Source organism: Hylaeus volcanicus, chromosome 3 (genome assembly GCF_026283585.1).
Source record: "Hylaeus volcanicus isolate JK05 chromosome 3, UHH_iyHylVolc1.0_haploid, whole genome shotgun sequence".
In the NCBI taxonomy this organism is placed as follows: Eukaryota; Metazoa; Arthropoda; class Insecta; order Hymenoptera; family Colletidae; genus Hylaeus; species Hylaeus volcanicus.
Window position 1 is genome coordinate 28337094 of NC_071978.1, and position 15966 is coordinate 28353059.

The window sequence follows — 15966 nt, forward strand, 5'->3', positions numbered from 1 at the left end:
ACACACACACACACACACACACACACACACACACACACACACACACAGACCTCCAAAGTCTCGCGTATGATTGATTACAGCTGGATAGCAGCTATTAGGGACAATGCACGTCACGCATAGGGCTTGCGATATCGTTCGAATCGATGACAAAACACTCGGTAACTATTGGATTGGTGTATAATTATCCGTCGTTTTTTTTTTTAAATTTTATTATGAAATTATGCACCAACCCAATATTTAATATCTCTACTATTTAAAATTACTTATGAGAGGATGCTGACTCTACCCTACCAGTTGTTCAAACGTTTGTTCTATCAGTCGCGAGTTAACGTTAGGAGCTAAGAAAATTGCGCCCTGACACGAGTGGTTTCTGTTTTCATCGTCCGACAGAAGAAACAGATTCGAACGCGGATCGATATCGAGAGAGTGACAGAAGCAGCAACCTTTCGGATGTCAAAGCGGATATACGAGCAGGATCGAGTGTCAGCAACGCAGAAAGCGTGACAGCACTCGACAGCGAGGGCGAAGGCAGCACGAGAGGCGTGAATGCATTGGCGCTGGCTGGTCCCGTACCGAACCCTCTGGGTTATCGTTACAGCGCCGACTACACGGAACCTTCGTTCCCGCCGAAAAATAATGTAAGTAGAATCGCCCGATCTCTAATTACTGGGCCTATTAAAATCTTAGCTTCAGCATCGATAACGAACGACCACCAGACATTCACCCTCGCTCGAACACGTTAAACCTATTTTTATGCTGCACCGCAAATATTTACTGCATCGGCCACAGATCCATTTAACGTCCACGGTTGACGAATTGGTCGATATTCAACCTGCGCTAGCCTAGATATCAAGCTATACGCATCCTAGACGACAATAATATTTTCGCAATATTAACGTTAGCCGAGGTGTAACCGGTAGCGTGTAAAATAACATAGTCGCGCGGTAAATATTCCCAGAACTGCGTCCAGGCCTCGTTGGCCAAGCCCTTTTCGTTTCGTTTTATAATAAAGTAATAAACTGATCTAAACTCGTGTACGGGACTGTTATCCTTTTATTCGCCAGTCACACAAGATTAAGTTGACGTGTGACGCGTGTAAAATATTACATTGTACACGATACAGCGGTGCCGTGCCCCGGAGGAATTAATTTCTCTTCCGTGCGGTTAACATATTTCGGTTCCCGTGTTTCGTCCATTCGCGACGGGAAGTTTGCTCGTAAAAAGAGAGAGAAGAAGCTAGACGAAACAATATCAGGAAGCGTATTCAATTTTTGCGTTCCATTTGCTCCCGAATGAACTGTTTATAAAAACGGGGTTGGCAGCATTTGTCGCTAACATTTTCCTTCTCGATTTCTGTTATAGGACGGCAGTAACAATAACGGTTACGTGCCGTACGTCGACTACACCCGCGATTACATGCCGCCCACGACGCAAGGAGTGGGAGCGTCGCGAGAATCCTTAAGCAGGATACCATCGGGCGGCATACTCGCCTCAAAGAAGATCGGTCTGAGTTCCGCGAATTTGGGCACTCCGACGTCGCAAACGACACCCGCGATCGACCCACGTTTCTCCGCGACGTACGGAAACCCCTACCTCAGGTAAAGTTTCGCTACTTTCTCGAGTATCAATGGAGGGTTGTCGAGAGCCTGTGTGTCATCGAGTCCGCAATCTAGTTCGACACGGTATAATAGAGGAACCTTTGACCAACTGTAATTGTGTTTCGGCGCTCGGTAATCCTACAGAGAAGCACGGACTGCAGCAAAGACGATTGAGTTTACTGTCGGGCAGAGACACGATCCGTTTCGTGAATTGGTAGCAAGTCTGTCGCGAAAAACGTTTAAAAAGACTCTGATACTCTTGGTAAAAAAATAATCTTAATTTTTGTTTGCTCTACATTTCCATTTTTCACTAGAGTCATTTCGATCATTTTTAAATTAACGTTATTAAGATTGTCGATCACCGATTCAAATGAGTTCGTTAAATATTATGAATATACTTTCGAAATTATCTCGTTTATTTCAAAGTCGGCGCTTTTCGGATTATCCACGGATCACGATATATTTCAGGTTTTCCTGTTTTTTTTTGAGGAAAACCAATTTCACGACCCGCCACTTTCTAATAAAACACACTGGGAAGAATTGAGCGAGATCTATTAATTTTTATCGAATATCTAGTCCGATGTGTCAAAGTAATCAAAAATGAAAAAGTGATCCGACATCTGGCATATTTATCAGCGTCGAACCCTGGTTCGCTCCTATGTCGATAACTGGAACACCTCGTTTTATATACATATGAAGCGTCGATGACTGGGTCAAACATATTTTCAAACTTTATGAATTCATGAATAATTTCATGAATTAAAAGTCGCGGTTCGAAAGAGGAAAAACAAATATTTCCTTCTTATTCCGCGTATGCAGATCATTTTCGCGAACGAGACCAAATAAAACACGTCTCTCGAGTTCGTTAACCGAATAGAAGTTCGAAGGATATCCATATAACCCAAATATAAAACATTTCGAGCGCGATATAGTCTTACATTTTTCTCGCTGCGTCGATTATCGTCACGTTCCCTGCACGCCGTCCAGTACATTGTAAAACATCGGTCATTAACATGTCCAATATTTACGGCGTATTGATCAACGGATTTAACGTGCCTCTGTGCAATCGTTCCTAGGGATTAATCATATTCCGCGTAAATTATGCATCGTGAGAGTGAATATTTATGACGTCGATTGGCAACGGGCGCGGGCAGGTTTTAATATTAATTTCACCGGCGATCGGCCAGCTGGCCAGCCAACGTTCTAACGTTTACCTTTACAAATGGATCACCTTCTGATCGTTTACTTTTCCTTTGGAACAATAGAATGTCAGCGGCGGAGCAGCTGAGACACGCGCCGCACGCGGCGGTGCCGGGAGTAACGCCAGCACCACCACCCTACACGCAAGCAATGAGAATGAATAGCTTGAATACCTTGAACGGCGCTGGACCGCAGGTTAGTACAATGACAGCGAATGTGTGTCAAATTCCGAGACGCAGTTTCGACATCTCGCCGTACATTTCTACGCTCACCTGAACTAGTTTCGATAAGACTCCGTTGGAGATAGTCGTACCGAGGAGTTGATCTAATCGAGCCTGGTTAAATCGTTCCCCCGATACGTGCGTTTCGTTTAACGTCACTTTATCGTTCGATCGAAATACTTAAGCCGCGGGAGGGGACGATAACGCGAGAGGATAATGCTTTTATAACGGCTGTAAATACTGTAATCTATTCTCGGAAGCACTGACAAATCATAACGTAATCTGAATTGGCTATCCGAGGCTGTCCTTAATAGTTGCGATAATCCTACGTACGCGATCGTCGATCGTCCGTACTTTCGAATCGAGTATGTAACGCTGAAACTGTCGTTTTTGCGAAAATTACTTTATAAAAGTAATATATCGCGTGACTAACTGTAGAGGATGAATGTTAACCGCGTTTACCAGTACGAGCACATTTATCGTTAAACAGGGTAAGCGTGAGAGCGAATGTCTGCGGTGATTGACTGCGTAGTGTTGCGTTCGACGGTTGACGAGAGCCTCTTTGATGTACCCTTGTTAACCGTGTTCTGGTGACTGATCGATGTGTCCTTGCTTTTGGTGGAGTATGTTCTCGGTGTATTGCGCGAGCACACCCTTTTCATTGGCTTCCTTCTGTTGATGTTTTTTCCGTACTTTGGACGCAGATCTTATCCTTTTATTTATCTGTTTACTCGCTTCAAGAGGACGACCACTCGATAAAAGGAAACAGCATCGCGGATAGCGACGTTATTAACGGAATTCGAGGCAATACGAACATCCATGTTTCACACTTATACTTTAAATGAACGGATCTTTCGAATGTGTACGCTTGTAGCGTGTCTGTGTTCATGTGCTATACATATGGGATCGGTAAGATGTGTGCCTGGTATGCTCTGTATATTCTCTGCGGTTCTTTGATGGTACCTAGAACAAATATCCGATCTTTGTGGTACAACGAACGTATCGGTGCTATAAAGAGAACTCTTGAGCGATATTCACGGTGCAAGGGATTGATAGTAAATAAGTAATAATAGTGAAGATTAAGAAATTAATGGCTATAGGATCTGTATACATCGATAACACGATTGAAACTCCGAAATTGATGATCGAAACTTTCGAGTATATACAGTATTCATAAAAATAAGTAAAAAGGTACTGGCAGACATAATTCTAGAAACCGCTATTTTCTCAGCTACAAGAATAAATTTTATTTAACGACAGCATGCGTTTCAACCGTTTTCCCCAATTTCGATGCATGTTAGTTCCGTATTTCTCAACGAGAGAAACTGGCATAGTAATTGCAACCAAAGAGGACACTCGAAATAATTACCTTGCCATGCATGCCTTGTAACTCGGGAACTATCGGATTCTGGATGCGAACAGTTTACCGACACTTTATTTGCTTATTCCGACGAATACTATACGTACTCGAAATGTTCGCCATCAACTTTAGCGCATCTCTATATCGCTCGTACAGCCATTAACTTCTTGATTTCTTTATTTATCGACGAGCAATTGTATTCTACGGTGCGTTATTCATTGAAACTATATATATTTGATACTCTTGAAATACAATTGAATTCATGCTGCTCATATTCCCCACATAGGTGCCCATATTATCCCACTACGTGGGACATATGACCACTCTCACATGCTACCATATTTCTTCTCGCTACAGCTGTGAGTGCGAATAAAATTGCATGGAAAGGTACATAAAGTTTCAACGCATGACAGTTGTTCATAATATGTAAATAAAAATCTTGGTAGTTACCTCTTTTTTGTTTGTTTTGGAAAATAAACTTAACTATGCCCCATATTAACCTCCAGTTCCCTTACAAGTTAACCAGGTTTGCCTGCGACGTTCTCTCGCGCGCTGCCGCCACGGTTAAATTCACGTTGTCTTTGTGATTTCCAGGCACCCCTGTCAGCGCATTACATCACGGGAGGACCGAACGGTGGCGTCGCGACGGTGAAACGCACGTCGGCGGTCGGGACGTTAGCGACGCACGTATGAGGCCAGGGGGTCTATCCGAACTAGAACCGTCGACGTTCGGGCCTAATTAGCACCGCCTTCGGACATCGCAGAGCCCTCGAGGAGACTCACCGCTCGGGTTCGAGCACGAACACGCCGAGACCACGCGAGACGTTCTTCGTGGACACGCTGGGGAGGAGCAGTCGCTATCGAAATCGACAGGGCGTTGATTTGGAGCATCGTCACGCCACACGACGAGAATTAACGATCGCTCGCGCGCCAGAGGTCGAACATTTGCTAGAGGAATCGAGACTGACAAGCGAGATCGACGGAAAGAAGCTTCGAGCCAAGGGACGAGCGCAACGAACGACGGAGAACGGCGAAACGCTCAAGTACATCGAGCTGGTGCTTCGTCAGCTGCGAAGAGCCAGTAGGGACCACCGGCAGCTGGTGGAGCAGCGTCATCGAGTCGACGCGGCGCAACCGGTTCTCCAGTCGTCGTCGACGGACCCCCATTCCTGGAGCTTCCCGACTTCCTACGCGCAAAGCATTGCCGAAGACCAACTCGATTCCTGGCGGACACCGAGAACGACATCCAGAATGCGAAGATTTCGAACGACGGAGAAGCCACGGGAACTCGCCCAGTACTCCGATTTGGACGTTGCGACGAAACTGTTGGCGAAGAGGAAGACCTACGCGACGAGTGTCGACGTTCTGGAGACCATGGTCGACAGCCGCGATCAAACGAGCACGACGAGCCGACAGGGTTTACGATATGTCCCCGCGTACGAAGGAATTGACACAGCGGTTATTCAATGAAGCTGCGCCTCGACGGCCGAGCCCCGACCCCGACGCACAAGGTAGACGTCTCGAGCATCGACTCGCAAAAAAAGAAACACGCTCGTCGCACCTGTCAGCTGTCCGTTAAAGGAAGATCGGTCAGTGATTTGACGAGGACTCGTAACTCCTGACTGACTTCTAGGAATGGTACGCGCAGGAATGGATATCGAGCCAAGCAGCAACGGTTACCGGTCGAGTTCATCCGAGAGAACAGCGAGGAATTCCATTTAAGAAAACCGAACGGGAGTAACAAGATTTTCTCGTTGCTTCATCGACTCCCGAGGACAGTATTTTTTCTCCCCGTCTGGGGCTTAACAGAAGGAAATGGCGTCATCATGAAAGTCAATGCAACACGCTCGTCAACAGCGCGATGGAAACCGATGAATCGACTCGGCGTGACAAACGACCGACGTGGATCGAAAGGTAGTGTTCGAAGGTTCGCGGGGGAACGAAGGACGGTGGTTAGGTTCGCAGATCGAAGGAGCTCTTCGGAACGAGAACAGACCACTCGGTATCGACAATCTTTTTATTCGCATAATTTAGATCTCGATAAGCATTTAACGTACGTTCGGTGTAACGTGAACACGCGGGAATACGAATCCCGTCGCGGATCGCCGTGGTCGTAGTAGCAGTCTGCTTAAGAAAGAGGCGCGCGCTAGTGTCGCGATCGTACGGATCGGACACCGGTGGACGGTGCTGCGATGACGATGAAAAAGACAAGTGGCGGGTGTCTCGCGCTTTTTCGAATATGTGATATGCAGACGGAGCCAGACCGGGCAACGTCTCAGCTGCTACTACGACGTCACTGTGTGCGCGCTGCCTTTTTTTATTTGTAGGGAAAACAAAAAGTTAATAGATCTCGCGCGGTAATCGCGCGCAAGCGCACTAAAACGAGAACTAAGGGGCATTCCGCTGGATCCCAGGGACTCGCTCGACGAGACCTGTCGCGATCCAGCGTCCCCTCCGGCCTGAGAATCCGGTTACGAGCGAACGCGCGTTTGTAATCGCGAGCGACGCGTTCGACCCAGGCCGAACATTGTAAAATAGATAGCTAAAATGATTAGGTATACATACGTATGTATATAGATATATGTATATTTACATATGCGTATATGTGTGTATACTGGGTGCCTCGGAAATCGTGTTTCAAGGGGATGGTTCCTCGTGGAACGATAAACAGAGAATTTTCGATTTATTTTTGCGCGACCAATCGCGTCTTCTTCGATGATGCTACGATTCCCACTGCACCACGTATATATATATATGTGTGTGTGTGTATATGTGTACGTATATGTATATATATTATACACCTGTTGTCAATATGAACATAGGGCCTATAGTTTGGTGGCGCTACGAGAGCAAAACTCTATTGAAATAAGCTCGTTCGCGAGTGGAACGGCTTCCTGTAAATAATACATAACGATATTACTAAATAAAAACTAAAAAAATGAACTATCGAAGGGGAGGGATGCGACGTCTTAGATGAAAGTCGTCGCGCGCGTCTCGTATCGAAGAGAAAAGAACCGAGCGAGCGCGACTTTATTAGAGGAAAGAAGTGTCGCGAGGTCTCCGCTTGATTACGCTCGTTAATTAAATTATTCTGGTTTCTCCTCGGAAGTATATTTATATGTCGGTTCGTTTTTTCCCTTCGTTTGCGACGTCTCCGTAGATCATGGACGAGGGACGCGACGTTTCCTCGTCGATGGCCTGTGGGAACGATCGCGAGGTTCAAATGGGCGCGACGAAGAGAAAACGAAAACGACACATCGCGACGGTGTACAGCGAGGTTAAAATACCATTGATTACGATAACGAAACAGGGTAGCCTATCAATTATTAAAAATGATTCCGAAGGAGAAGGCTGCACAGCACGGACTGGCCCCTCATACTCGCGTCGGTGATCAGCGGAAACGTCGATGAAAATGTGAAAAGCTCGAGCGAACGTGTCAGTGGCGACGAACGGCATCGAACGGGAACGTTCGATTTGCCAGGTGAACGAATCTACGTTTGTATTGTCAGATGATATCTTTATATTGTGACGTCTGTAACATAATTTCTGTACATAACTGGAATTATTGCTCACCGTATCTCGTAAGATTTAGTTAGTTTTATAACTGTGAAGAGAGAAAAAAAGAACAAAAAACACTATTGTGCATATCCGACTATACGCCAGGAACATCGAGGCGGACAGTTCCCCTCGCAAGGGCGGAGGGTTCCATCGGTCGTCGAAGATCGAAAAAGAAAAAATCAGTATTCGTAACGATACTTCCTTCCTATTGAGGACTCGTTCTCACATTCCGCGATCTACCGCGCACGCGCGCGGTTCGATCGTTTAGAAACGATCAGTTCCTTTGCTCGCGATCGGAACGTCGCGTCGAGGAGAACGTGGACTGACTCGTACGATGGATTATACATCGTAGTATTATCGTTCTGGAAATCGTCTTCGACTTTACGCATCGTTCGATTCAGCGTTGCCTCGACGGACGTCGACCAGCCTCGACGACGTAATCGGAGACGAGCGAAATTTTCTTCTAGAGATGAAGGACTTTTTTTTTTTAAAGAAAAACTGTAGTAAAGAATGTCTGAATACATACACGTGTACGAAATACATAAAACGATGTCAGGCACAACCGTGTGTCTATCAGCGTTGGGCAAATTGCAATTAATCAATGCGATTATCGAGTTGTCGGGGATCGTGATTAATGATTAACGTATAATCAAACTCAATTAGGTCTGGAAGGTTACCAATTACCGATTCATGATTTCAAATTACGAATATAATTTATGACTGTCGATTGATCCGACGTATCTAAGCGATCGCTACAAAACCGATCACCGGCCAACTCTGGGAATATTCCATTTTATTCGTCGTTCGTAATACGAAAATTCTGCTCGTCTCTGAACGGGAACCCTCGTTTAAAATCACGGGAACTGTCCGCCGTGAAGTCCGGCTTATTGTACATCAATCACTCCTGTACAATGTTCATGCTGATGTTAACTATTTAAAGGCGAGAGAGTGAGAAAGATTTTCCAGACTTTCGTCCGAAGCGCGCAAACGATACTGTTGGTGGGCGTGCGCGCGCGCCACCGGCGCGAGTTCGATTTTCGCGTTACGCGCGCGGACACGCACACGCTCCCATACATGTAACATGTAAATGTGTAATTTGCTTGGTGGAATTCCGAACTGTACAGATTCGAGAAAGGGGAGATACGAACACACATACACATAAAACATCGGGAGCCGAGAGAAATGCCTTTGAGCGGTACGCTTGGTTCAAATGATTCTGTCCGCACTATCCGGAGGTCTCCGTTTATTAACCCTTGGAATTTAAACGCGATTACCAATGGTGTACAGTGTAAAATAAATTGGCAAAGGTCATTGCATTGTTTCACATGTATACATAGCACTCATGGGCGAATCACACTATTCATCATGTAGTTGTTTATTTTATATCGTGCCTCCTTTTGAAAACGTTATCAGAGGCTTCATACAAATGGACGAAATTATTTGAAGTGCTCGTACCTCTCAGAAAGATTCTTCTTGGCTACGAGTGGTACACATACTCCTGTTCACCTGGAGTCGTAATCGAGGAAACGGTTACGCGTGGACGCAACGTTCACGAGCGGCGCCAGGTCATGCCGACAGAGATCTTCTACGTACAGACACATGATTTCTATTATAAAGATGTAGGTTAACGAAGTATTCTGCGGGAAGTAATTACAATCAATGTACCGGATGGTCCGCGGCGATGTTAAAATTAGAAAAGTTTATGTCGTTTGAATCTTAGGAATTTACGCCTTCTTGCCGCGGGGCCATTCTATACATATTAATTGGTTATCTGTCAATTATTAATTAAATTATATCGATTTCTTCGCCTTTAGTCAAGGAAAGGAACGGGAGCCGACGCGGGCGTTCCCTCCTCGAGCGACGTCGAGCTTCCGCGCGACGCTTCTCTTCGTCTTGTCCAAGGAAGCTCGCCGGGAGGAAGTATACATAATGTAATATCTTCGAATAGTTTATTTTTCTATAGTGCAATCATTTCCTTTCGTGCAATTCCCGAGATCGTTGTTTTCATTGAAAGTTTATCACGCGCGACTCGCGCCCGACGGCTCGACGAGGAAACGCGGCGCACGGCTCTGGTCGCGCTGTGTCGTAAAAACGCGAAATTATTAGGCAATCTAAATCGCTAGGGCTGGGATTAGTCGAATTTCTCTCCGTTCGTGTATTCAAAAGAGCCGTGGAACGAAACCTATCCTCGTTTAAATTCCACAGCTTAGAAGGATCAGCCTTGCGTTCAATCGTTATAATAATAATGTTCGGGAAACGATATTCGATTAGTGCTGTCCAAAATTGATTCGTAGTATCCGAATACCGAGAAAGATAGTTAAATACGAAACGATTCAAATCGTCCCAGCCCTAATCTAAACGAGTTCTCTAAGCGAACGATCCGTAATCGGACGTTCCGTAACTGCACGCGAAACGAGGGTTAAGAGACGAGGAAGAAAATATTGCCTAATCGGATGAGCGAGGGAAGTTTTTCAAATTTGTTGATACATTTCATACTTTACGACTAGGAATTATGGCCTATTACTAACTATTTCGCAAAGTTTATCGACTCGATCGTTTTTTTCCCCCATCTATTCGCGTTCGAGCACGTTTCGTGATTTAATCGGGGTGAGGATATTCCCGTTCGAGGGACGAAGGGTAAAGGACGAGACTTCAGTTTCGATTCGATGGGACGTGCCGTAGAATTGTACGCCGTGTAAATAACGCTTCGACGCTCGTGTTCGATCGTAAAACGTGTGCGAAAGAAAAGAGGCAACGAAAAAAAAAAACGGGGGAAAAAAAAGGAATAATAATAATAAACCTACCCGATCGCCGAAGAGAACGTGAAAAATCACACCGGTGCGAATCCGATAACGCGGGCATGAAAAACGATCGGGTCGCCACCCCCCTCCCAACCCCCCCAATTCCCAAAATTGTGAAACGGAAAGTGACTTTTTAGGTGATTGGACACACTGTTTCGCGCGCTATCGTGAAATCGCGTTAAAGCAGGTCGCATCGATACAGAGTATAGAAACTATTTCGAACTCGACTGAGCGATATGTAGGAGATATATACATATATATATATATGTATATATATATATACATATATAATATATACCCCCATATTTTTCTCGATGTTAAGCTTTTTTCTCAGAGCGCGTAACGGCGTGTAATTGCCTGCGAGATGGAATACGAGCGAATCGTTGCGATTTCTTAAAAAAGAAAAAAAGAAACAAAAAATTTTCGACCTATCGTGTCGCCACGATAGCAGGGGAGGATCCGTGGGCTGCGATCATTGTTGCGCGAGTATCGCGAGGGCGGAAGCAACCGAATGGTCGTTGCGAAACGACAGCGAGCACCTTCTGTTTCGCAACGACCACACGCTTCAATCGAAATTTAAACTAAACGACGTTTTTTTTTTTTTTCTATTAATCCCGCAATTCTAAGAAGCTGTCGAAGGTAAAACACTGCTACGTTTCTACAGAAACTCTCGAACGTACACCGTGTGTAGTAATCTCGACCAATAACCTCGATAATTCGCGCCGCGAGTTCATCCGATTCTCTTGGGAACAGTTAACGGAAGCCACGACGTTTCTAGGCGTCTTCGCGAACTTCTTTCCACCATCGGAATAACGATCCATCTGAACCCCTACATTCCACGAGTTTCATTTCGTCATTCGAAGAAGAAATTATTTCTTGGAATTCAATAAAAAAGACTGTAAATTGTCGTGGGAATCGACTGCCAGTTGGAATTGTACGATATCGAACTGATCGCCATTATCGAAGCTTCCTATTTCAACCGTACTCGACTTTGGTTGACAAAAAAATTACTTCGATGAAATTTAACGACCGTTTATAGGAAACTGTCGGTCGGCCAACGCGATCGATACTCGGCTCGTTGATCTCGCCAGCGAATCGTTTGATCGACGGTCCTTCGACCAAAGCGACGAAAGCACACGGATTTTATAGAGTTCGCGTAGCAAAAGGGGAGAAGACGGAACCCGTGTAAATATTTCACTCTAGAGATTTGACTATGAACAGCGAATCATCCTTTTTAGTGTACATTACTTTGTATCATAGCCTACGAATCGTTTAGCTAGACACTTTCGAGATCTCCGTGCGAAAAGCAAAGGGAAGAAGATGAGTCGTTGTGTTTCGGGGGATTTTTTCGTTGATGATCGAACCTTTCTTTCGTGCTGCCCGACAAAATTCAATCGATACGAAAATTGGGATGTTGCGTTCAAAATTGATCTTGATACTCGAGCGTGAAGAATCTCGTTGCGCAAAGGAAACGTAACAAACACCCCGACTGCCCGCCCTTTTCTTCTGTTTCAACGTGAAACGTGTCAATTTGTCGAAAACGATACTCTTTCTGCGTCCATCGTTGGTCAGAGACGTGGTACAGTTTCAATCTAGATGCAACATTTCTAGGACGACGAATCGAAACGTAAAATAAATGATAATTCGTTTAAGATTACGACTACCGTGCGGTTCGGTTGCGATTCGATCCCTGATTCCTCGCATGTACCTGTAGCGTTAAAGATCGGTTAGGCGCGGTAGCAACGACCGCGAAAAAAAAAACACGCATCTCGTTCGCACAAGATCTTCCCTTAGCGAATCGAATTTAGAAGAAAAAGACAGATAGAGAGTGTGTGTGTGTGTGTGTTGAGAATCGAACGCAACGCAAAATCCACCCTTCGATATCGATAGTGTGCCAACAATTCCCTTTTATCGTCTATCGCATTTTTTCATTCCCTTCGACGACTTCGAATTGATCGGGGCTTCGAACACGTTGCAACGCGACCATAAGCGAGTTAATTTTAACGATGGGGAGCCGATCCTGATTCGATATCGTTGCACCAAATATTTCTATGTCTCTCGAAACACTGTCAACGATCTACAGAAATAAAAGAAACTTAAGTTGGAGAATATTTCTTAGTAATAAACTTGATACCACGATTAATCATTTTAACGGTACTTTTTGGATATCTATATCGAAAGTATCAAACATCAATTCTGTTCGATATCTACATGTTGGATACAGTTCGATATCAGATTATAAATTATACTGGCCGATATCTACGGTATCGTTTCGACATCGTTCCCATCGCTAAAAATTTCCTATCACCGCAACTCGTGGGTGATAACATTAAACAGGCTCGCGGCTATCCAACTTGGTGGAAATGAACGGGAGAAAAAGCTTTTTACTCGCTGTGAAAATTATGTTAAAAATAGATTTACGAACATAACAGTAGAACGAATTCAACGGATAGCCGCGAATTTCCTTAATTGTAATATCGATAAGAATGTAAGTACAAAACGAAGACAAAGAAAAAAAAAAGGAAACATCGTGACGCATCGCTTTCAAGTTTTCAATATTTCTCGAGTCGCGACAGTCGACAGTTATTAACGCGTGCCCTTATCAACGTCGCGTGTACCGTGCTCGCGCGATAAAGTCTGCTTTCTCGTTTTTTCGCTTCTGTCCACCCTCTGACCCCACCCTTCGCCCTCTCTCATCGAATTTTGTTGCGTTTCCAACTTTCTTTTTCTTTTCTTTTTTCTTTTTTTTCTTTTTTTTTTATTAATCGACTTTTCTCCAACGCCCGAGAGAATGAATTTTACGAGACGAGACGCGTTCCTTTTCTGTCATTCTTGAAACGGAAACGAACAGCAAGAAAAAAGAAACGAAACGACGAGACCAAAGAGATGTTTATTTTAATGTTGTGTATATTAATTGAGTTTATGTCGTATAAGTCGATGCATTTATCCATGCATTACATCGAGTGCTTTAATTATCTTTCCATCATTTAAAAACAAAAAACAAACGATTATCATTATTATTATTATAAATATATATATATATCTATACGACATACGTTTTTTCTTTTAGATAAGTTTCTGTTGCGTAATCATCGCGATCGATCGGCGGAATCTTTTATAATTAAGGTGTACATTTCGTTTACTCGATTAATCATCCATCAAGCATCATTATAATATTAACGATTATTACTATTATTATTTATAGTTAATTGGTTTACGTGCTAATTATTAAGCAGCCAGTGCCGTTTATTTTATATCTCTCGTACAGTGTAATGTATATCACCGCTGTTATCGTATTTTATTAAATCTTTGCCATATAATAGCTCCCATCGTCTCACGTTCTCACCCCCTTCTCCTTTTAATCCATGCATGTGAAGCGATCGTGTCTCTCATCTACAAAGTGTTCCATAAGAAGTGTCGCGAAAGTAACAGACCATGGTATCCATTCTTCGTTGAATGTCTTGCAAGTTCGCACCACAGAATTTCCACTAAAACTTCTTTTACTGCACACATCAACCCTAACGCCAATACATCCCTTTCGCTTCCTCCTTTAATTTTTCAGTTGCACGACGACAAAGTATTCAATTTGCGGCCCTTAAGGAGGCTCTGCATCGTGCCAGACTTATTTCATTTCTAAGTAAGGTTCTTGCAACGAACCAAAAAAGAATCGAGGTATAAAAAGAAGAAATAAATAATTCGGCCGCGGCGAGGCGGTGCATTCGTTTTCGAAAACGTGAACGCACGTCGTTTCAAAGCCCCGTAAATAAATCGTGTTGTCGCTTTTGCAATCCATTAAACGCACTCGAGCAGCCGCGTCTTCTCGCGGACTCTATCCGTGCTATCCCCGTACGAGAACTAACGAGCAACAACGCACGCTTTACGCTAACAATCCAGGGATGGACAAAATTAAGAGACGCTAGAAGATAAACGACTCTCTATCTGCTACTCGACGAATAAAAATTAGAATTCGAATTATAGAACGTTACATCACGAATGAACTTATCCGAGTACCTCTTCTTTTCATTCATCTTTCATTCGGAGCAAATTTTGCCCATCTCTGTAGCAATCCTCCAGGTGGTTGCTTTCGGATAGAGGAACTTCGATTTCCAAGCGACACCTGAGAGGGGAGGGTGTTCTCTTCGTGTTTCTTTTCCTCTCGAAGATGCAACTACTTTCCGTTCAGGCGACGCGATCATTCTCGGACGATCTTCGGCGTGTCGACGATTGATTTTTCCGATAAACGTGTAAACTCATTCGGGGCAAGCTCTTCCAGACCTTGCAGCACCTGAACGAAGCTTAACTCTATTTTAGGACTTCGTTCGCGCGCGAAACCGCTGCAAGGCCTAGAAAACACGTCGCTTCTTCCGTTACTCGTTATCTCGTCAACGAGTTTCGTCGTAACCGGAAGTAGTCGACTTCGGGAATAAGGTCGACCGTCTCTATTCACCCTCGGGGGTAATAAAATAGATTATTTCACATAGCACACAGTTCAATAAACTGTAACAAAAGCAATGAAAGAAAATAATGCTATTTTTATATGTTGCATCGTCTGCCGTGGTGACCTATAGTTATACGAAATGTACTCGCGTTACGTTTCGTTTGTTCGTGAATCGTTATGGGCCATTTCGTCTCACGTCGTTTGAAAGTTTTTTTTTCTTTTCTCTCGAATGTTTCAACCCGATCACGTTACGTGAATAATCGTACACAAGGATATTCGCCGAGGAACTGTTTCTTTGAGCCTGACCGATATCCGAGTCGTTCGACCGAAGGATATCGTTGTGGTATTTTTTTGTTATCTTTCAAAGAAGTTACTATACGTTCGAGTGGTGTCGTCAGGAAATTGTGAGAAGCATTCTCGTATAATTTGACGATGGATGTCCCAATAATAATTAATATCATCAACATTAGCAGCTTAGAAGTAAACGACGAGAAATATTTCTGAACATGATCCAAAGGATGCTCTTGCTCACAATTGATCTAGATTACTACATTAAGATTTACTATTATTGTATTATTATTACTATATCTACATTCCTTTTAAGAATCTACCACTATTACTTTACGAAACCATCTGTAAATAAGTATTTTGTATTCCTGCAAGAATAAAATTAAGAATCATTACCGCTTATTTTATATTACTACCACTGCCACCAGACTCGCGACTCGTATGGATACTTAGAGGATCGGGGATCAATTTGGTTTTCAAATTTTATGTATATTATGTAATG

General features: G+C 43.9%; 1 protein-coding gene across 2 annotated transcripts in view; it reads left to right on the plus strand.

The window, feature by feature from the left end:
• Positions 1 to 15859, plus strand: part of LOC128874273 (irregular chiasm C-roughest protein-like) — a 226297-nt gene extending 210438 nt beyond the window's left edge. For both annotated transcript variants that reach the window (XM_054118865.1, XM_054118866.1), the window contains 4 exons: positions 391 to 638; positions 1363 to 1598; positions 2864 to 2993; positions 4974 to 15859. In XM_054118865.1, coding sequence (XP_053974840.1) covers positions 391 to 638; positions 1363 to 1598; positions 2864 to 2993; positions 4974 to 5072 — 713 coding nt within the window. In that variant the 3' untranslated portion in view covers positions 5073 to 15859. The remainder of the gene's footprint in view (positions 1 to 390; positions 639 to 1362; positions 1599 to 2863; positions 2994 to 4973) is intronic.
• The last annotated feature ends 107 nt before the right edge of the window (positions 15860 to 15966 follow it).